The following is a 23104-nucleotide window of genomic DNA, read 5'->3' as shown; positions in this document are numbered from 1 at the left end:
TCCCTAGTCTCCCTAGGCATAGTGCTTCCCAGCTCCAAGATGATGGCTCCTGCTACTTCTATACCACTAAACCAATTCGTGCCTCAATAATAGTCTCAGTGTCCACTCTGTTCGCGACTAATATCGCGAAAATTTCGTGCAGAGGCCATCTTTTTGCAGCACTCCAGCGCCATTCTCCTACGCCAAACATCTCCAGCAAGAGGCTCGAACGCGCGGTAACCCTTTGTTGCGAAGGTAAACACGGCGTCCCACTTTCCCGGGTAACGCCGTCGTCCCAGGGACTTCAATCATAACGGCGGAACCGGCTCCATAAATTTGTCGGAAAAGATAGTGGCTCACGGTACACGTAGCACGATCGTCGTGGCCCCGTCGAGACAAGACATGGGCTTGCGGAGTCCGTGGACAACGACGTGGAAAATGTCATCCTCGTGGCGGAAGAGGAGTCGCGACCGTGGGATGTGGGTCACAGGGCGCCACGGGTGTGATCGTCCCGAAGAATCGAACCTCGGGATTGGGGGACGTGGACGCGAGCTGAGAATCCTAAGATGGGACGCACAGACCGGACTCGCGTCACGATCGTGATGACCGGCCATTACCTAATGCCCGTGCACGGGCCACTCTGTGATTTCCGGACGCGCACGGGCGTCGCGTTGCCGTTGATACGGTACCCGGCGCCGGCACTCGATCACGTAGCGGCTCCCAGAGAAACCTCGAAGAACCGTAAGGAGTCGAAGAAGGAGTTCTCTTCGGATGGAACTAGCTGGCATTTTTGTGTGTGTAGGGTCTGCTTGGGATTAATGAAATGTTCAGTGTTTACGTAACTGGTCCTGTCGTTCATCGGAACTGTGACTCACAGAGAAACTTCTTCAGGATGGGGAACCGTAAGATGTCGAAGGATTCTTCTCCTCTTTAGGTGGACCAAGTTGGTATTTCTGTGAGTGTATGTCCTCTGGTTAGGATTAGTAAATTGATCGATCTCAGTGGCTCTTAAAGAAACTTTTTCAGGACGAGTGTTGAGATACGCAATTTATATTTCGCGCTTATTGTGACTCGTAAAGGATCATTGTATGTACTACGCAAATCATGTAAACATCGCGTAGACCAGCGTGTGTCTTCGTATGTCTGCCACGGTCACAGATTAATATGTAACCTGGAGCTGTTGACGAAACGTGTCTATACGTCTTAATATATCTCTTGTTAAATGTGCCGCGTACAAATACGGTTTGTGTATTTCCTACTTAATTCTACTATTATAACAGTAATGCGAAACCATAATCTATCGAAGAATGAGTCGTTCTCTTTGGATGGAACAAGTTGGTACTATTGTAAGTGTAGGGTTTGGTTAGAACTGATCAAATGTCTAATTCAAGTCGTAAATTGACCTATATAATGATTCATAAATTCAATCATCGTATACACTTACCAATCTTTCGATTGTATTTAGATTTTTGTCAAAGTCTCATAACATAACATAAACAGAAGAAGTTCATTAGCGACACGATATGGTCACGCAATTTTACACAAAGTTTAAAGAAAGTCTTGTAGAGTTTTCTATAAATCTATTTGCTGTATAGTTCCACTAATTAACCTTCACATTTTAAATTACGGTTGTCACGGTATGAACTTATATAGTTCTCTTAAAAATTAATTAAATAAACATTACGAAATTGTTTTGCCTCATGTTTGACTTTTGCTGTAAAAATGACATTGTCCTTCTCTGTCACAGTATTGGGCAAAATCTTATCGGGTCTAAGCAACAATCCATTAAATCAGGGTCACTGATAACTCCGTCGAAGCCTAAAACGAAACGCTTTCTAACTGGTTGACCATACTTCCTCACGGAGCAAATGTTGTCCAGATTTTTAAAAACCATGGACTATGTCGTGTCGCTAATTGACCTCCTTATCTTAAACCTTTGATATCAACCTAAATATTAAGTTTTTTTTTTTTTTTAATTTCGATTTAACCATTGACCTCTTCTATCTCCGAGCAACATCAGCCAGATGGCGTTCGTTTGATTTCCCTTTTCGCAGTGAACCTACGTTAACGATTCTTATATATTATGAATCTTCACATCGAGCACGTTTAGTCGCGCCTAAACTACGGTTAGATTAGTCACTCTAGGCAAGTCCGTCAATAGAAGCAGAGTCACCCACGAAGTAAATAATCGAATTACTTTTATCGAACTTCTTTTATCGAAGTTTCCAAAGAGCGTTTCGCAACTAACGCGTCTCTTCAAAAGCTCGGTAATTATATCTGCGTTTCATTAAACGAAAAATCGTAATTCGCGATCTTCATCGTACTTTATAATTACTGATGTAATTGATTTGGCTACCAACGTAAAGAAGTTGTAATCGATTATTTCTGGCAGTTACGCACCTCCTCAAAAAGATACTCCGGGGGTGTTATATTCATATTCAATTTTTCAACGACGAAAATAAAAAAAATGTGTACGTGTGTCGTTGAGAAACTAACGATAGTACACCTAGGGCTATCTTTTTGACGATGAGTGTATTCTATACTAAATACATAGCATTCAGCTCTTATATAAGACTAGCTGCGCCCCACGGTTTCACCCGCGTGGAATACTACATATTTATTTTATGTCGTTCGAGTTCCACTGACTGTTCAACTGCGTGTTCCTTCGTGAATCAGTGGGTGACTCTTCTTCGTTTTCCGTAACTCAGATGTTTCGATCGATATTTCTCGTTGTGAGTGCCACGATGTCACAACTTTATTTACAAATTTTTAGATTTCAAATTGTGAACGTGTTTTTATCAAAATAAAACATAGCGTATGTTACTCAGTGATAGTGTAGCTTTTTGTTACTGACAACATTTTTAAAATCGGTTCAGCAGTTCCGGAGACTACCCGAAACAAACAGACAGACACTTCAATTTTGCTTCAACTTACTTGTGATAGAAAAGAGATTCCTTATAAACGAAACATTTATAAGACGCAATTTCGATGTACATCTCGTTTCGTGCATAACGTAATGACGTCGGGACATTTCTGGATCGTGTTTAGTTAAGGCAGTGATAGAGGATTACGTATTCGCGCCGGAAGCACAGTCCTCGTGTCGAGTGTAATAGTGTTAAGTTGGAAAGAGACTGTTAACGATAATGTATAAGCCGAAAGTTTCGCTAAAGGAAGGTAAAATACGAGGTAGTGTCGTGCCGAGTGTCCTGGGCTCCAATTACATCGCCTTTTTCGAGATACCTTACGCAGCGCCTCCTGTTGGAAAACTCAGATTCAAGGTAACTGATACGCTAAGTTTACTTGTTAAATCTTTATGTTAAAATATTGCCTAATACAGACATAGTTGCGTCAGGTCGCTGCGTAGTCAGCTAAGCGCGCGCTAATCGGCCGCTGTGATTGCTCGGTGATTTTCGTGAAGAATTCAAAAATGAAACCCCCATCGACAATTTTGCAAAGGAAATTGTTGTTCAGAATCGTCTCAGCTACCTCTCATTTCCAGCTCCTACGAGAGTTTTGGGACACCCTGTATAATGATGCACACCTATTTTTTTTTTTAGCTGCGATGTCCTCAATTTAAAAGGTCATCGAAAATTTATCTCTCGAAGTGTTAATACGATAATATTAATTATCTCTTTTTTTCACAGCGTGTCTGCCACGAGTGCAACAAGTACATCGAAGTTATAAAAAACTGACACATAAATGAAAAACACAGCGATTATACACTAGGTCTTTCAGCCATAACTTCTCCAATTTTAAACACTACTCAAGAATTATATTTGCAACGCTGGGAATTGAAGAAATCACGCCAAAAACAAATGAAAGGAAACTGTATCAACTTTAAGTAGAAAAAGAAAAACACTTTGTAACACTAATTCGAACCGATTGAAGTGAAATAAATTCAAAAAGAAGGTACGATGTGGATTCTAGAAATATAACGTGGTGCATAACTACATAGTCATTACCATGACAGATACGCTGCGGCAAGAAGTTATTTTTCAAAGAAAAAAAATGTTCCTTTCATCAGTTTCGTTTTTTGCTCGTGTTGATAAGAGCTGTGTTTATCATTTAAAGCGATAAGAAATGTCGAGTTCGCTGGTTCGTCTATAGTGGGTTTCAGTAAAATTTCCGAAACTATATGTACTAAACTAAATATTGTACCATTTTATACGAAAAATTGCTGAATTTTGTTGTTCAACATTTTTACAAATTTGTTGGTAACCAAAAATATCGAAATCCTTCACGTTTTAATTTGAACATTTAATTTTTGTCAAAGCATTTTCTTTTTGTCTTTAATTGTTTCCAAGTTGGCACGATGGGCGTTGAACTTTGTACGGTGTTTTATTTTAGCTTTTCTACAAACCAGACACAAACCATTTCTTGTGAATTTCTTGGCAAGACGTATTGTACACTCTTGTTTAATAATATGTCCTTTATTTTCAGTCTTTAAATCTATGGCATACATATGTAGCAGCCATAATTTGTAGATTAACCTAGTTACGTAGATTGCTTAATGTTTGTTAGAACGTGATCAACTATTCTTTTCTGCGTGAGTTACACGAACTATGTACACATTAAATTCTAGTAAAATTGTAGATAAAGCACGTACGTATACTTCCTCAATTTCACAACGTTGTCTCTTTTCATATCACATATACCAGGGATAAGATTCTAACAAGTATTGAGCATACTATTATTAAACGAATATAGTAGACGTCACATTCTTTAATATTAAAGATTATATACATTAATGTTTTTCTACGCGAAAAATAGGATCCACAACCACCCGTTCCATGGAAAGGTATCAGAAACTGCGCCGTCTGTAAAGGCATAGTCTGCACACAGAAACTAGAACAAGAATCAAACCATATTGTCGGAACTGAAGATTGTTTGTACCTCAATGTTTACACCAAATCCATCACCGAAACGAGGCCAGTCATGGTTTGGGTCCATGGCGGCGCATTACAGAGGGGCAGTGGAAGTTACAGGTTCATGAAGCCTGATTACCTAGTCGAAAAAGACGTCGTCGTTGTTGCAATTAATTACAGACTGGGTGCATTGGGTTAGTTGAACTATCTGTCATCCACTAAATAAAAAAAGAAAGTTTTATCAAGCATTTGGAAGGAATTATGAAATTTAATATTGGAAATTACTAACTACTGACATCGTCTCTCTCATAAATCTTTCTTACGATTCGTCGCGAGTAAAATGTGTAAATTTTGAAAGAATTTAGAAGTTTCATATTACTTTTAATTGAGTCGTACGAGTTCAAGACGAATGTAGCTGAACGTGTATGATTTAAAGTGTTGAGAACTTTCTGTCAAACGAATTATATCAGCCATCATTGGCGTATGTAACACGTTGCCAATTAATCGTGGTGTTTGTTGACGTAAAGGTTTCCTAAATCTGGGTCATCCAGCTGCACCCGGGAATCAAGGACTGAAGGACATAATTGCAGCCTTGCGATGGACCCAGGAAAATATTGCCAAATTTGGAGGAGATCCTAATAATGTCACGCTCTGTGGTCAAAGCGCAGGGGCATTGTTAACTCATGCCTCAGCGATATCGCCGAAAGCGAAAGGTACATTTAGCGTTCCATACTTAAAAATGAAGATTACCCTTCGGGGAAGTTAACCCTTTGTTGCCGTAGCGATACCTACTGTACTGAATCAATTCGTTAAACACAAACAATTGTCAACAAACTGTTGACAGTCCACCCTTGCCACCCCCAAACACCTCGTGCACAATTGAAAATAAAAATCATCCCGATTTTATGAAAATATGAACAATGTAAAATCCTTTCTACAGGACTCATTCACAAAGCGATTATGCAAAGTGGAACCATGCTGAGCCCTTGGGGAATAGGTCAGAGCCGTCCAAAACGAGGTTTCAAACTAGCGTCGCTCTTAGGGATAAACTCCACCGATCCTGAGGAGGTCGTCGATTTGCTCAGACAGCTACCCGACAAAGACATCGTCAAGTTAGAGACTTCCGTTCTAACGCAAAAGGCAAAATATTTTCTGTTATCGCGGCTATCGCGAAGCCCTTCACGCGTAACGAACATAAGTTCCTATTGCCGCAGGAGATAGACCTTTACGATATCCCCTTCGGAGTGAATTACGACGAATTCGCTGAGGACCCTGTACTGCCTCTACCATTGTCGCAATTATGTTCCAACGACGGGAACATCCCCATCATGGCTGGGCAGGTGACATACGAAGGCCTCATGCTGTGCTATGGTAACTTTCCAAAGAATATTTCAAACGACTAAAGCAACAAAACCATTCGTGTTCGTACAGTTTTTTATACGATTTGTCGATCTTTTCAGACGACGACAAGAGCGCGATGGATGCTTACGAAACGCACCTATTCGATATGGTGCAAACCTTAGGTTCGTTGAAAAACTTAGGGCCCGCGGAAGTGGACCAACTACACGAGACTGTCAAGAAAGTGTACTTTCCTAATCCATCCCTCTCGAACATACTCGAAAGGTACCTGCATTTCGGCTCGGATGCCTACTTCACTATCCCCCTGAGGTTGTACGTCGAGGATCGTCTGAAAAGGGCGACCGCGGCTACTTACTATTACTGGTTCACGTATCTCGGAAACGAGAAGACGTACACGGATATCTTGAACTGCCGTAAAATAAAAGGTGAGATATTTTTTTTCTTTCTAATTCTTAATACGATTTATAGTACAGACCGATCTTCAACTGAATAAGAAAAGAAAATGCTTTACCATTTTTATTAAGCATTGAGAAGAATGTCACATTCTTGATAGCAGATTGTCTAACATTTTCACACAATTGTCACTAGACTGGGAATGTTTATGCATTCGTGACAAGTCGAAATGTGGTTAAATGTACAAGAATGTTGGCAAATGGAGAAGTATGTAGAATATGAACAATGTACACGTTTAGAAGATAAGATTGGTAGTCGAATGTTGAAGGGTTCGAGTATCCATAAAAATCAATTCCAGCCTCCTCGCACATGGACGAACTGGTCTACCTGTTCTATTGGCCACTTTGCAAAGTGGATAATCCTTCACCACCAGCTATTGGCACCGATGACAGAGCTATGATAGAACGTATGACCACCTTGTGGACCAACTTTATCAAAACAGGGTAAGTCGTAGCACTTCAGATATCCTATTCGATATCAATTGTTTTATAACGTAAAATACGCGATTTGATTTGGTACATTTGACGAATCGACTGTTTTTTAATTGCAGGAATCCCACCCCGTGCAAAAGCGATGTGGTTAATGTCACGTGGGAACCAGCAACTAAAGATAACTTCCGATGCTACCAAATCGATCGAAATTGCGAAATGTTAACCTTGAAGCCAACCGTGGTGAGCTCAAATGAATTAATAGTGCAACCAAATGGGCAACTATAAATGAACTTGTTAAATTATATTACATTAGTTGAAAGTATTTTTCTTTTTTTGCTAACTTCAACAAAAAGGTTTAACAGTGAAAATGGGCAAAAAATCATTACGAAAAAAAGAGACGTCATGGACGATATACTAACAAAAATGAAACTGTTTTTACAAACGCATACTTTGATCAAATACAGTTACAAAAATGGCACTTCTATAGAAATCTGTTTTATCCTTCAGATGTTTTTATTCCCGTCAGTTCAACCAAAAGTGTCTCCGAAAGTAGCGCCGAAAGTAGCATTTTCATCGACAAATACCTCCATTCCCATCAATTACATAAAAATTCTACAAATACTCACTCTGTCTCTTCGCATCGAAAGAATTATAAAACAGTAACTATGCATAATAACTAAAAAAAATTGTCGCGATAAAGCTAGTTGAAGAACTCGACGAACAACGAAAAATTACGATGACGCAACAGCCTCAGCTTTGGATCCACAAACACGTTAGCGTGGAACGGTTGCGTCCGCGCGTGCATTCGTGATCGATCGCTATGATTCATCTACGGTTCGGGGAACGAATATGGGTTACATACACCCGTGCGATCGAGCCGTGGAAATAGAATCACGCAAACGCTTGTCCTAAATCCCGAGCATGTCGTTCTTCACTGCGAGCCGCACGAAAGCCACAGTGCACGGTGGGTAAAGCAATGAGCGCCGTGCTCGGCCATTAATCGACCGTATCCTTTAATCCTTCAAACGTGTACAACCCGTAACTGCTCGTGGCAGCGGGAACGCCGCTTCGAACCTTGCCTTTGTTCCTCTTCGACTTCCGAGAAGCCTCTCGATTTAGATTTCCTGATAATCTAATTACGCGGACGTTAATTAAATTGACGAGAAATCCGAGGAATCCGTCGCGATTTCATTCGTGGAGGTTCGGTTAGGTTTGAGTGATGTTTGAATGGAATTTTGTCGATGTTTCAGAGATGATAAGCGGATGTTTGGTGTGAAAGAAGGAAAATGGTCTAAAGATAGGTAATATCTATCGTGCGTTTGAACGTACGTCAAAGCCACATTCAATACCTTGAAACATAGACGTTCCAACGACATTTGGTTTAGTAGACATCTCGTGAACGATCGATGCGGTTCAATAGACGTTTCAAAGATGTTAAATGTGGTTCGGTGTTTCAACGATGTTTGACGTGGTTTGGTAGATTCTTCAAAGACGTTCGACGAGCGCACATCACGAACATCACGAGAGAACGTCGACTCAAGCTGAGCGTCTCAACTCATTGTCAGACTTGGAGCTTAGAGTCTCTACGACCAATCACTTTCTCTCGACGTGTCAGGACTGTTCACATCTAGCAAAACCAGAGCCGATGAAGATGGTCGGATGGATGGTCTGCTTCGGGAGATGTTGAATCCTCGAAATATGTTCAAATTGGTACACAAATTGTTGACCATAATGTTTCATTTCATTTGTTCAGACTTGTTGGTTGCTGTAGTTGAATCGGTCACTCCAGATTTGAGAAAACGTAAACACTGTTGTTCATGTTGGCTAATCTTCAATACAGGCTTCGCCAGGAATTTTAATGTAAATCTTGCAACGCTATTCGCATACTCCAATACTTGAAATATTTAAACATCCATAATATTAGTTCCTGCCACTTATTATTCAGCACCCTCTCTTTCTACGACCATTTCTCACCTTTCTGGCAAGATCGTTACCGATTCTGTGAATTATTATTAAATATAACCACAATTTACAACACGAAGAACAAACGACCTAGTATGCCGAAATAATGAATAATTGAAATATTCCCGTAAAGGAGTCAATCGCAGAGGATCGATAAATCGCGGTTGGCGTTGGTGGGAAAACCGCGAAAATTGCTCATTGGTCGCATCGGTGTAACACGTCGGGTCACTATTCGATCCCATGGAGGCCAGGTGGCCTTGAAAGTCGATCTGGATACCCAGATCGATGCGTTATCGTCGTCGTTCAACAGGTAACACGTTCAATCGACGAGCCCGATAGGACGATACCTCAAGAGTGGGGCTCTTGCGTTCCGAACATGCTGTAAAACATATATTTAACGGTAGTCAGGTACCGTAGCGAGAGGATTGTAATCTTATACGTTCCAAGTGGTGGGTATCGGGTGTTGCTGTTCCGAACTCGGGCTAATATTAATGACGAGCCGTTTTCGAGAGATCCCCGAGGCGAGCCTCTGGCGCGCGCCAGAAAAATCGCCCTCGGGACCTGCAACTGTTCTGCTCGATCCTCGAGCCGATACGAGCTACTCGATGATAATTAAGGCGAGATAATGGACTACTTATCGCGCGATTAAGCGCTCATTGTATCGAGCTGGTTGCTCGACTGGAAATTTTTCAGGGGGCAGTATACAACCTTGGGAACGGTAGAAGTATTTATTCTGAAATTTGTCTAATGTTTCACGTGTGATAGTTCTTTTTGGTACGATAGGAGCGAAGAAGGTTGGTAGGAAGAGACGGAATGATTGTTCGAGGATGGTAATTCTTCTTTATCTATAAGAGCATTGTTTGCATTTTCATTTTTTATCTTTTTTTGCATGCAAGGGCCAGTGTGAATATTTATTTGATGCGGTGTCTGCTATTCTATATTTAATAATTACCATTGCCACAATTGGTACAGGTGAACATGTGGTTCACATAAGCCACCTCCACAGCTCCCAAAACCTTGGAAATCTACCAATTCGTGTTCCATTTCCTTCGTAACTTCCTTCCATCTGCCCTTTTCATTTTTCTAAACGACCTCGGCATTTCTTACGAATTCATAGCTACCAAGTCGAATCCACGAACCTAACAGGAACCCACCTAACCCACCTTGCATCATTCAGCCCCAGCAGTCCACCTTTCTACTATCTTTATTAGCATTCGACGCTCTCCGCTTAAATATGGAAGTTATTGAATAAGCCCGGTTACGTGGTCGAGTGTCCCGATAAAGGATCGTTTCTTCATCGAACCGTGGCGGGTCCGGTCGATCGCGAGTCGCCGATCGAATCGCGCAACGACCCGCTGCGGGATTATTCCGCGTGACTTCCGATCGGAATATAGTTTAGCGGGGCATTCTTTTCACCGGGCGACTTTCGCCGGCGCGGAGAGCGCGCCGAGCAATTTCTTGCCGATGATCGCGGCCCCCAGGCACCGCGATAATAAGGTGTCAACGTTCACGAGACCCCGTGTGCCCGTGTCAAGACGATTTCCGGGTTATGCTCGTGCGAACCCAAACAACCGAGCGCTGGATTTGTTCTCCGTGTCCCTCGACAAAGACGCGGCTCGATGGACCGATCTGGGACGAGGTTAACGCCGCGAACTTCAAACTGGGTCTGGGAGATGATCGATACTGTTGGCGATGTTTGCTGTTAGTATTAATAATGTGAAACGTCTTCCAAGTAAGAAATGAAAGTTGAGTACTTGCTTGCAATTTAACCAAAACTTTATCCACCCTAAACTTCGACACCAAAATCAATCGCGAGTTTAAAATCGTTTTTATCAGGTTCCATGAACCAGAGATCGTGTCCTTTTTGAAGGTGTCCTCAAGACAAATTAATTGTAAAGAACATTGTTAACCCTTTGCTATAAAATGACGTATTGGACTCTATTCCTGCAAACTCAGCTGTTTACTATGCTCTTAAATTGTGAATTAATTAAAGACCATGCAATTATCCACGAAACTATTCTTCCCACGCAATAATGAAATTCATGCCTCACAGGGTTAATACTACCCGCGCACGGTGCAGTGGCCAAACCAACGTGCAATTAGCAAGGAAATAGTATGGCGCTTCGGCTAGTTTCCTCTATTATTAGACGAACGGAAGGTTTCTTCGAGGGAACACGAGCTGGCTCGTGGCCCGCGTAGGAAAACATACCCTCTCACCCAGATACCTACATAATGTCTCTCCGCGAGTAGAACAGTTCCGTTGCAGGCACGACTACCCCGGTTGGCTCGGGTTAGAGTGGGTTCGCCGAGGTACTTGTTAAGGCGGACCCGTGGAGCCCAGAGGTGTGTATGGGAATTGCAGGTCGTGCTCATTAATTATATCGGACGTGATCTATCTGGACCACAGTCGGTTGTACGAGTCCCCCACGTGCACTCGAGTTGCGCATCGACGTTAGAACGGGTTTGGCAAATTCTACGGAGACGAACGACTCCATTTCTTAGGACATGAAATTTATTAATGTGCAATTAAAAATAAGTGTAAGTAAAATGTGTAATTCGCGTGTTGGAATGAATGTAGTTCAAGGCTCTTCGAATCCACTTCTATATTGATCTTGAACGAATGAAGTCTAAAGGAACACCTGTTGCAAAATTAATTATTTAATGAATTATAGCACTTACAGGTTCGAACAGCGGTATACCACTCTCAGTCCTTTTTGCAAGTGTATGAAGGAGCGATATATCGTTCTCAAAGAGTTAATAGCACTGCTATCGCGAAAAAATATCTAATCACATGATATGCCACGTAAAAGGTGAATTCCGAAGAATAGTGGGAGTGATTTCATGTATCGCAGTTGCTCGCTCTGAAAAAACATTGCTTCCTATAGCACCCTATACGGGATTCAGATGCAAAGATTACTCGAGGATCCCCATTGGTAAAGATTCCGCATCACGTGCGCCGCTGATTGATAGCATTACCGGTATCATGCGAGCGCGTTTCGCGCGGGAATTGTCGGATTTCTCTCACATCATAAACATCACTCAGAGGCGATCTTTATAGGCCCGCGTAGCCACGCATTCGTTCACGCACGGGGTGGCGTAAATCTAGCCCGGCGGACAGTGCCGATCGCCGCTGAAACGCTACCCGATCATCAGTCGTGAAAGTGCGGCCAGGGAAAATGATCAGGCGATCCCGGCAGCTGGCCACGCACGGCTCTCTTTTCCGTCCTGGTCGCTTTTTAGCCGCTCACGCATACCAGCGCGAGCCCGTTAGCCGCGCGTCGGATTATAGATTAAGCCGCGCCTCCGCGCGGAAAACGATAAGCGGAATACGGCGCGGGATTTATTGTAATTGGCGGTAATGATGGTTTTACGCCGCGGCTGCCACCGTCGTCGTTAAACAAGCTTGCCAGGTTGCGCGCTCCGTCTTCTCTTCGTACTCTTGGATCATACGATTCGAGAACGTACGCGTGCTACCTCGAGTGCTTCCGCTTGGAAGTCAACGACTGGAAGAGGACATGGGATTTCTCGATGCTTCGAGAGTCAAGGGAGCTAGTATTGGGGCGATGTTGGACTTGTGGTGTTGGTAGAGTTGCGACTGAGTTGGAGGTGTAGCATGCAAATATGAGGATGGTTGTGGAACGTGATAGAGCGACGTTGGACTTAGAGGATAGGGTTGATCGTAGGTGAAAGTCGATAGTGATAGCCGAACTTGTAATATTCGTGGTTTGGGGCTGACTACCACGCAGAGAGCCTGGGTTCGAATCCCGGGCGTCCGCCACAGGTTTTCAAAGTATAGCTAGTAAATATTAAGTATCGAAACCCTGTGGCGTAGGATAAAGTAATGGAAAAGAGAATAAGAGAAAAATAATCAGATAAGTGCAGTACTATGGACGAATAGAAAGTAGCTCTATAAGTACTATAAAACAAACAACAATATTCGTGGCTTCAAAAAGGTTCCAGCGTCTGGTTTCAGCTTGTTGCCGATGTTTCGCAAACATTACAATCTACATCTTCTGGGCTAGCTAGCTAGGTAGCTTCGATACTGATACCACTATCGGAACTATCTAGAATCTAAAATGCCTAAACTGATGAAACGTAATGCAGGTGATCCTGAAATAGTGAGATTCGATGCAGATGTCGTAGGAGTTCTGAATGAGGAGAGTAATGCCCGTTCACATCCGCCTGAACTTTCCCTGTCATCGCCGATGCATCCTCTCACAAGGAGCCCCCTTAACATGCTCAATCTATAAATCCTCCTCGAACGATTAAACAAACCGTGACACACGAGCATCACGAGTGCAGGCGATTTACGAGTTATACACGGTAACCGTACGTTTTCAATTTTCGTCGTGCAGGGTTCAAGTGCGATAATTAACCACGATTTCAGTTACAGTTGGGGGGAATGCATGGCCGCGGGGCGTACAACTGTTCTCTCCTATCATGACCGAAAGGTGGCTGGGCAATTCTGGTACAGCGTGAAACAACATTCGCGGCAAGTACACGGACCGTGTATCGCCTTTCGGCACAGGCGTCGAATAAACGTTCAACGGAACCGACCAGACGTCGTTTGTCACGTTGGCCCGCGGGTAAACTACGCCGTGTATGTACACGCGAGCCTCGAATCCCACGAGTCATGTTCCCTCGCGGACTGTCATCGATAAGGCATGATCGATAAACGAGACAAATTCACGGCAATCTCACCCGCGTTACGCCCACGCGAATTTCATCGGGTGAGACAACGATCGAGGGAACACGGGGACGACCTCGCGTGTCCCGTGCGCCACGCGGCCCTTATAAATTCACTGATAACGGACGAGACTTCTTTTTCCCTGTTCCGACCACGGGCGTACCTCGAGTTTCACTTTGGCGCACGAACGATGGGAATGGACGGAAATCGGGAAATTTGTATTCGAGGTGGAGAAATTCTGGGGGTACGAACGTGATTGCGATCCTATTTACTTGAGATTGGTAGGATCGGTATCGTGGAAACTACTGTGCGGGACGAATTTGCACTAAGGTAATGATATTTACTTGAATATTGAAAGGCTATTCGTGGCATGCTTACATTCGTGAAATATTGGCATACTAAAATCTCATTTCTAATTTAGACATAGCTTTTCTATCGTACAGGAACTTTTCAACCTTCCTTACAGATGAGAACACATATTTTAAGAATGCGTCAAAATGAAGTTCGATAATTTCTACAAAACTCAACATGTCTTTTTCTAGCGAGTCTAATGTGGGCCATGAAGATATTTGTCTAGGTAAAGTATTTGTTTCTAGCCAACAAGACGATAACCTCCTCTACTATTAATTCATATACATTGTTACATTCTTGCATACATAAACATAAAAGACAGAAATAATTTCTTTTTTCGTAGCGATAATAAAATTCACGTAACAGGCGCATACATTACACACACACCTAAACGTAAACAATAAGGTAATAAATTTTTTTAAAAATCAAAAAAAGAATTCATGCCACAGGTGTTGCAACAACGTCTCGTAAATTGTTTCCCTACGATAAGATGCCAGGTCTCAATTTATATCAATCACAAGTACACAATGTTTCCTGCAGCAACGTTAACGATATAATTCAAATTTCTTAAAAATTATCTAGGATCATTCCGACCAATCCTGACCATTTTTCATGCATTCAAATGCGAATAGGAGCGACGGGTACGCCATGTTGCGGCAGCGACGCCCGTAAATCACGGAGCAACGGGAACGTGAGCGTCGTGAATCACATTGGCGGGAAAACGCGGAAAAAACCGGACACCGGTTACGTTTCTTCCTATCCGTGGAAATTACGTTTTAATCATCGGTACAAGTGCATTAAGACCGGTGGCATAAATTACTAACCGCGGAGCTGAACGATGAATGTCCTAATGCAACAGCGTGTGTACGTGTGTGTGTTGCAATTTGCTTTACTACCGTGCGCGCGCGGTAACCGTTTGTGGTTTGTATTCAAATGGCCGCTGCACGCTCCTTTTATACACCTTCCTCGTGGGTACCGTTACATTCAATACCACTGGCACAGACGGCGGCGTGGAGATCGATGTTATCGGTGGACTGCTATCGAGGGAAAATCTCGCGTTATGAGCAGGGTCATTCCCGTGCACGACACATTATGGAGTAACTTCCAGGATTCTTTGGAAATTTAGATGTGTCGTAGAACCGCGCGATATTTAACCCATTCCGCATCCAGTTGTTTCACGCTCCGCGTAGACGAACCGCGACGTTTCATTTCTATGAGGATACGTTTATAAGACGTGAGATACGAGGATCCTAATTTGATCAAAATTGTTGAGAAGTGTGTTGAATGGCGTTAGAGATGATAGCGATACGATGATACCTTGTTTATTTAAATAGATCGATTTTTCTTCCTAGTTTAGATAATAAAAGCCAGTCTTTTTATTGTTAATTCGAATGCAGTCGCAATTTTGATACTTTATGCCACGTTTGGTACCAATTTTGATCTTCAGCTGAAATCAACCAACTACACAGTTCAGTAGGTCTTTGCTTAAAAAATTATGTGATTCTGTAGGAAATATTGCAGCATGGTCTCGACCGTTTAAAGTAAAACTTCTTTGCAAGCATCTATACAAAATTTCCTCGGGTGTGAAAAGACTTTCTAGGCGTAGATCCGAAGTAATGATTCATGGCTGTATAGTCTTGGCTTCCCGCTGCGCTTACGCGAACCACTATATTCGTCGGATATAAATATGCACACTCCCATAAAACACCGCGCCACTTCGTTAAAAGAGCAATCTTCGACCAAACTTTCGCTCGAAGGAAAATCAGTGGCCTAATTATAATTCCTGAAGCTTCGAATCATAATAAGCCGAGCCTTGCGCGTATAACCAACCCTGAATATCAAGAAAATAAGAAAGAACACCCTACCCTCTCTCAATTCAAAAGTTTACAGTCAATCTCATAAATATTCGTACCCTCTATTTCTATTGAACAAGTTTGACTAAATTAAATAATAGTTTCGATATTACCGAATGAATTTTTCATTATAAATATATACAATCAGTACCATTAGTGTACCCTCTATATTTATTGGAAAAAGTATGAATGAGCTTATACATGCACGTATTAATATTATATATATTATTGGAAACATCAAATCTGCCATTTAATTCAAACAAATTTCTTCATTAGACATAAAGGGTACGACTATTTATGGGGTTGACTGTATGTCAAGAACTTCGCCTGCGAAAAAAAATCAAAAAAATTTCCTGAAAACTGGTCTGAAAAAGAAGTGTATCCGCATTCGCTGCTGGAATCTAATTTAATTTCACCAGGTAAATACTTGGCTCTAAAAAAAGATGAATCTACTCACGCCTACAAACGGCACGGTCCGCAGGGTTTCGAAGGGACACTCATCCTCCTCTGACTCTTCGCCATCGACGACCAACAAACCATCAGGCACGCGCCCCAAGTTCTCCGCTGCTTCCGCAATCAGGGTGTCGTTGGAGTCACACTTGTTCAGGTTCGTGTCTTCCGTGACCAACGTCTCGAGTGAAACCGCGTCGTTCCGCTCGGCCACCGTCTTCCCCGTGTCACAGCTTTCCTCTACCGGGCATTGCTCATTCGTGGAGTCCCTGGCGTCCTCGTACAGGGACGTACGACTCCTTTTCAGGTCGTTTCTGCGATCCTCGTCGAGCAACCTGGCGAGAGCCTCATCAGGGGTCTCGTCGCAAGTCTCGCCCTTCGCAGGATTCTCCAGAGGATCGTCCACTCGAGTGGTAGCATCGTCCTCGACCTCCTGTAACTCTGGGGGTGACAGTTCTTCGGCATCGACGATCCTCTCGTCCAGAAGCTCGTCCTGCTTCTCCAGAAGAACTTCCGTGTCCTCTTGATAAACCGAGGCTCTGGACCCCTCTAGGTACCAGGATGTGCATTGCTCCTGACGTTTCTTCTCGGAGACGCTCTCGTCGCCTTTGGACAGAGCGCCCTTGCACTTCCTCAGGTAACTCTTCACCTTCTTCGTCTTGCTTTTTCTGGTCTCCTGACTGCGAGGTAAAGTACTGCACTCGGGAGCCTCGCTGGTCTCAGCTGGACTTGGCTCAGAGAGGATCTTCGCGGTGTCGACGTCCTGGGAGCCTTTGGGCTTGGGTAAGTCATCGAAGAAAGAGCAGGGGTCCTGCTGGTCTGGGGCCAGCGTCCAGGTCTCTTCTTTCTCTGGCACACGACGCTCCGCCGGTATCACCTGCGACATAAAGAGGTGGAGCGTTAGCAAGGTGTGGTATTTGGGGGATGGATGGACTTTTGGAATATTTGTTGAATAAGTGATATTGTATTCGCTATATGGTGACGAAATGGTGATGAAACTAAGGGTGTAAGTGAATTTGAACCTTGATATATTCCACGATTCTTACTCTTCTACTCCCAACACCCTCAACACGGCCATGTTTAACTCATCCTCTAATAAATCATCCTTATCAAGAGGACCTTTCCTTTTCCCATCCCAAATCTGAGACTCTTTTAATTCCTCCTAGAGGCATTACCACCATAGTTAGTCGAGTCAGCATCAACAAATACCCCTTTCCCTTATCCTGAGCCCTTTCTATGATCCACGATGGGACAATCGGCAGCCTCGCGGCGCTTAAAACGCTCGGTGGTCATCGGCGAGCGCGAACAGCGTGGCGAGGGTTCATTCGATTCCGTTTCGCAAGAGTCGAGTTCCGCGGTAAGTAGCCGGCGAGGTGCGCCGCTTACAACTGTATCAGCGGTCTGTCCAGCGCGGTTCAGCGCCGCATAAAACAATGGGGCTTATAGTAAATATCGCGGACGGCGCCGCGGCTAATATTAACCTCGAGCGGTGCATAACGATGATATTTTACGCTACGCTTCAGCGGCACCTTCTCGAACCGTGCCCATAAGATCCACGTGAATACAACTTCCTCCCGTAATATCTCCGATTTCATAATGCACGCCGACTTCCTGGTTTCCTGCATTCTGAAATACAACGATGCTCTGATCCAAGGAACGTTGAGTCACGCCGGCTGAGTTACGGACCCGTGCATCCGCGCTGGTTCGCCGTCCTCTTCGCACGCGAGGATTAGCGTCGCACGGACCCGCGGGAGTCCACAGAGTTGGCCGTTGTTACTGTTACCGAGGAGTAACAATGCTATTTACTTCTGTCGTGAATCCGCGCTGCGAATGGTCCATGGCGGATGGGAAATGCTCGAGATGGACGTGGAGCTCTCCGAAGGATGGCTCTGGGGACTGTGTGTACCTAGGAAGGCTGGGGCCCGGCCAGGACCTGCACGTGGGCAGGTTGAAAACAGTTTATAGGGGAGTTGGCGGATGAATGGGTATGAGGGAGAAAAATTCGTCTGTGACACCGTGAGACGAACACGAGGAGTCATTGTAGTGGTCAAGTTTAGAGGAACGCAATTTTGTCAATTTTCTTTTAATACCTCTTTCCCAGGTTTAAGATGTAACCATGTTTATAACGAGTGGAAGAAAATAATTTTTCGTTGGTTTGGACCACCAGGACAGACTCACGTTAACATTTCGAGCCTGTTTTAATTGTGTCGTGGAATATTTTATGTAACTTGTAAACAAATCGACCAAAACGGTTGAAAATTTTGGAGAATCTTGAGTATACATGTAGATTGCCTCGAATGTAGTACAAAAAAGAAGAGTATCCTCTTACTATAACATAACATATTGTTCGTAATTTATAAATACATTCACCAGGACATTTGCAAATTTAGCAAAGCCTTCTGGATACATGGACGACTAAACGTACCAAGTTTCAAAAATTTAACTCAAGTACTTCGCCTGCCAAAAAATGATAAACACTGCCTCGAAACAATAAAAAAGGTATCTCCCTAACGTCATCATCGTTCGCCTGATTTACGCGTCTTCTGTTTGGAATCGATAAGCGCCTCGTCCACGGGGACATCAATTCCCCGAGCGTGGCGGTGAGTATTCAATGTAAACGCGGAAACCAGGCACCGGGTATCTTTCCTTCCTTAATAAGTCTGCCTAACAGAGTTTGCATGTTTTCGCGGCGAGCATTCGCGGATCGACAGCGCGACCAAGGCTAGGTTTTATCGTTCGGAGGAGTCTGGAAGCGACGAGATTGAATCTCCGCGATGATGCGATAGCGGGACGAGGCGTGGGAGCGAGTCGAAGCTAATCTTTCGAGGCGAGCAGCTCATTCAAAGCGCGTGTCTCTTCGGGCCGGTTCCCTCTTCTCCGAACCCATCAAGAGGGAAAGTTCGAGCACCGTTTTCGCCTTTCCTCCCGCTTTGCTCGCGGGGAAAAAATTCACGAAAGAATATTAAACGACTGTGGCAGTTTATTGTGAGAAGAAAACGCTCGGAACGCGCTGGTGTGCCCTTTCTCTTCGAGAAGAAGATGGCATGCGCCGCCGGGATGACTCCGCGCATTAGGTTTGCTTTCCCCGTTTACCGAAATTACGACCACTGGAAGCATTTATTAAAAATGAAACGAGATTCTTCCACGAGGACGTCGATATTGTAAGTTCTTGGCTTTCTTAGGGCTCTTCGGTTAATTCTAAGTAAATATGAAGATTAACGAATCTTGGATGCAATGCTGAAGTCGGATCTCTATCGAATTATGACGACTCGGAGTGTTTATTAAAAATATAAGAAAGCTTCTTCCACGAGAACACTAAATATTTTAGGTTCGTGGCTTTCTGAAGCAAGACATAGTTGATTCCTGTCCGACCTGATCTAATTCTACCTAAAAATCAAACTTAACGATCCCCAAAGCTCGCGACGTCCCGATTTCCATACTCTGCTATATCACATAATTTTTAAAACACGAAAATGACTTAACCCTCGCCCTGTTTCCAAACCTGACTCCATTATACATTTATTCCAACAGAATCCTCGACATCCAGCTCAAGCTTCGTTTATCACACGACTACCATCTGTCCTAGCATCAGAGTACAGAATTGAAATGTCGCGAGAGGACAGCGTACCAATCATCCCTGGCGTACACGTCACAGGGATATCTTCTTTCTGTGGACAATGCGATACGTGAAATCGACGCGTTCCCGTTGGCGGATACGTTAAGGCGATTCCGTAACTACGGCCGCTAAATCACCGCACCGCCGGAACCGTGGGTGAGAGATGCGTATGTACGCGACATAAGTGCGCAGCTCTCTGTGTACGGAAACCCGTTAAGAAACGGCTGCTCGTAGGCCACGGTAGTCGCGGTAACGAGAAGTTACCGATCGTCAATGCGGCCCCGCAACGGGGGTTTATAAATGGGTACACCGGTAACTGTGTACACGGCCATTGCGCAACCACTCTCGCTAAAAGGGTGTACGGTCGCGGATAATTGCGCAACAATGCTCAACGAGACAATGAAATATCGTGTAATAGCGAACGCGGAGAGGAGCTGCCGGTACTGCGTACCCCGGGATCATCTTTCCACCGTGTCCTCGGCGCTAGGCATTTCCTGAACCTACAGGACGCATGGCAAGTGGAATACGCGAGTTTGCATCCACAACGGTTTCAGAGAAACCTACGGGGACTCTACGGAACCGCTAGATACTTTTAGAGATGAGAAAAAGGTATTAAATTTCAGAATTTCGTTTCGTGGGAACTTTGGGATGGGAGACACTTTTTTCAATTGTATGTAAAAATATTGCACGTGGTACCAAATTTGAATTGTATATAAGAACATGTCGCAAAAGTTTGAAAACGATCATTTTACCGGTCGTGGTAGATTTAGGGTTAAGTTCCTGTCCATTTTGAAATTCTAATATGATCAATGTCGATAATCTAATATCAGCTCAGTAGAACTAAATTAAATTTTCCCTGAATGTTCACCTCCCGTTTGAAAATATCTCTCTCGCATAACCGGACCAAGGGTGTGCTGTTTCCACCGCAGCTGGTCCCAAAGAGCAAATAGACGTCCAGGATACCAGGTTGGCGACGATCGCGCAATTTACGTGTTGAAATTAATTCCTCGCAGGCGCAACGGGTTCCCGCGATGCTTTCGACATAACTACGCCGGGGGGAAAAGGTCTCAATTAATCTTTCATGCCCACCCCCGCGCTTAGGTGGCCAGTCCGGTATCGCGAGGCGTCCACTCGTTCGGCGACAATGTTAATTCGTCCAACGCGTAATTTATACATCGGTGCCCCGCGTGTCGCCCGGAGCCTGTCGAAGCAGAATGAATTGCATTAGGAAACGGCGAGGAGCGTCGTGGACGACTTGTTCGTAAATCACAGAACGTATGAAGAAACCACGACTGCTCTGGAGCGAGACGAGCGATGCAAGTATGTTTTCAGTCGCGTGAGTTTGCGGTTAGATCGGTCGAACCGTGGTCCTCGCGTTTGGTGAGTTGCCATGAGCCATCCGGAGCTTCGTCTTCTTGGGCTGAATGACTCCTGATGGGGAAGGGAATTTTTACGGTACGTGGACGCGAATAAAATGCTGGCGATTTCACGGTTCGTTGGATTCGAAAGTTGGAATTAATTCTCGGGTTAATAGGGATAGATTGTAGGGTGGGAGTGTAATACAGAAATAGTCTGGAAGATGATAGACGACTGAATTTATTTGAAGTTGAATATTGGAGAGAATGTTGTCTATTGACTGATGGAACTAAATTTTTAGGCCTTCCAAGGAAATAAAGGAAAATTAAACATCTGTCGATGCAGATATCATTGTTCATAAGAAAAGTCGATAAAGATTAGACTCCACTCCATTTAACCTAAATATATTTATACGTTTGGCAGAAGTATGCTGAGCAACAGCAGAACAGGGGATCAAAATTGGGCCAGTCTTGGCTGGAGGGGAAATGTGTCTGACCAGTTAAAATAATTGAAAACGATCATAGTCGAGTGGTTTCATAGGTATGTGGTTTAAAAGACGATAGGCAGTCGAAGGTACAGTTTGATTTATGATAGGAGAGAACTTTTTCTGCGGACCGATACGACTTGAAAGCGACACGCCCTGAGTCCCAGTTTTGTTGATCTTAATTGTTAGCTCAAGCGATTTAGAGTTCCCAGTACTGGTAATAACGCAGTAATTCGCAATATTAGTAGCACCAGTTTAGCTACACACTAAAAAACACTTCTATATTAACACAACAACATAATAATATAACACAATGCTATTGTTATCATCAATGAATGCCAAAATCAGTCCGACAGAAATTTATTGTTATTAATTTACTTACTACAAAGCCAACCATGTTTAACTACGATTACCTAAAAAGATACCTCCTACTCACTAAAACAAAAGGGACGAGATTAATCGAAACGCGAATGGTTCCTCTTTCGTAGCATTTAATCGCAGAAGCTGCTTGACGAGAAAACGGTCCTTTTTTTTCTTATAAAAAACGCAAATATAAGAAAGTTTTTTGTTTTCTCTCCATCGATCGAACCAATCGCTAATACACTCGATAACACGATCGAACATTGAAAAATATTAAACCCGATGATTTAGCGATACAGCGTCGTCGCTCGACCTCCACTTTCTACAAAAGGCCAATCGATTTCTGTTTGATTTCGGCTTAATAACAGACACGATGGAATGTAAATACCCAGGAGCGTAAAAACGGCTCCTTAACGGAGGATCGTTAATCAGAATTAAGCCTCCGCGCGAGAACCTAATATTCTTGCACTGTCACGCGCAATTACGAAGCGATTTTCTGCAGATTTCAGATCGAGGCGATACGTGGGAGACATTTTCGTCAAGGGGCCTCATAATTACCCGTGGAATAACGGGAATTGCGTTGTATCAATGAGAGTATTAAATTTCAAGGTTTATAATGGCCAATTTGTCGAGAAATTCTTATGGCTTTTGGGGAATAAATAATTCATATTTGTGAGGCTGGCAAAGGCAATAAGGACCATTTTTATTTTCCTGGTCGAATAAGGATGTTTTGACTACTACTTTATGGACCTCCTTGTGTTGTATGTAAGATTGGCAAGGAAGAAATGAAATCTACATTTGTAATTTTTCTAGAAAAAGTGAAGAAAACTAATTGAGCAAGTGTAGTTCAGTTTTGGAGAAGACAATAAATATACATATAAAAATTTGGTATTTATCG

The 23104-nt window shown here is 43.4% G+C and overlaps 2 protein-coding genes across 5 annotated transcripts in view; one reads left to right on the top strand and one right to left on the bottom strand.

Moving 5' to 3' along the window:
• LOC128894757 (uncharacterized) overlaps nucleotides 1-23104 on the bottom strand; it is a 356479-nt gene that overhangs the window by 299600 nt on the left and 33775 nt on the right. For all 3 annotated transcript variants that reach the window (XM_054156731.1, XM_054156732.1, XM_054156730.1), the window contains exon 2: nucleotides 16398-17267. In XM_054156731.1, coding sequence (XP_054012706.1) covers nucleotides 16398-17267 — 870 coding nt within the window. The remainder of the gene's footprint in view (nucleotides 1-16397; nucleotides 17268-23104) is intronic.
• Nucleotides 1174-6202, top strand: LOC128894783 (esterase FE4-like). Of its 2 annotated transcripts, none has more exons than XM_054156777.1 (5): nucleotides 1174-1221; nucleotides 3028-3257; nucleotides 4750-5038; nucleotides 5372-5557; nucleotides 5785-6202. In XM_054156777.1, the coding sequence occupies exons 2-5, from the start codon at nucleotides 3123-3125 to the stop codon at nucleotides 6063-6065; spliced, it is 891 nt and encodes a 296-aa protein (XP_054012752.1). In that variant the 5' UTR covers nucleotides 1174-1221; nucleotides 3028-3122; the 3' UTR covers nucleotides 6066-6202. The 2 variants fall into 2 exon arrangements, with proteins under 2 accessions (XP_054012752.1, XP_054012751.1); XM_054156776.1 differs by having other exon boundaries at nucleotides 1197-1221; nucleotides 2859-3257.

This window comes from Hylaeus anthracinus, unplaced genomic scaffold, assembly GCF_026225885.1.
Source record: "Hylaeus anthracinus isolate JK02 unplaced genomic scaffold, UHH_iyHylAnth1.0_haploid 4, whole genome shotgun sequence".
NCBI lineage: Eukaryota > Metazoa > Arthropoda > Insecta > Hymenoptera > Colletidae > Hylaeus > Hylaeus anthracinus.
The sequence above is the reverse complement of the archived record's forward strand: the minus strand, read 5'-3'. Positions and strand labels throughout refer to the sequence as shown.

Bases quoted from the DNA above. Each gene is read 5' to 3' on its own strand.
- LOC128894783 (XM_054156777.1), top strand. From the start codon at position 3,123: ATGTATAAGCCGAAAGTTTCGCTAAAGGAAGGTAAAATACGAGGTAGT. The intron at 5,039-5,371 runs GTTAGTTGAACT...GTTGACGTAAAG, and splicing joins TTACAGACTGGGTGCATTGG to GTTTCCTAAATCTGGGTCAT. The intron at 5,558-5,784 runs GTACATTTAGCG...TCCTTTCTACAG, and splicing joins GATATCGCCGAAAGCGAAAG to GACTCATTCACAAAGCGATT.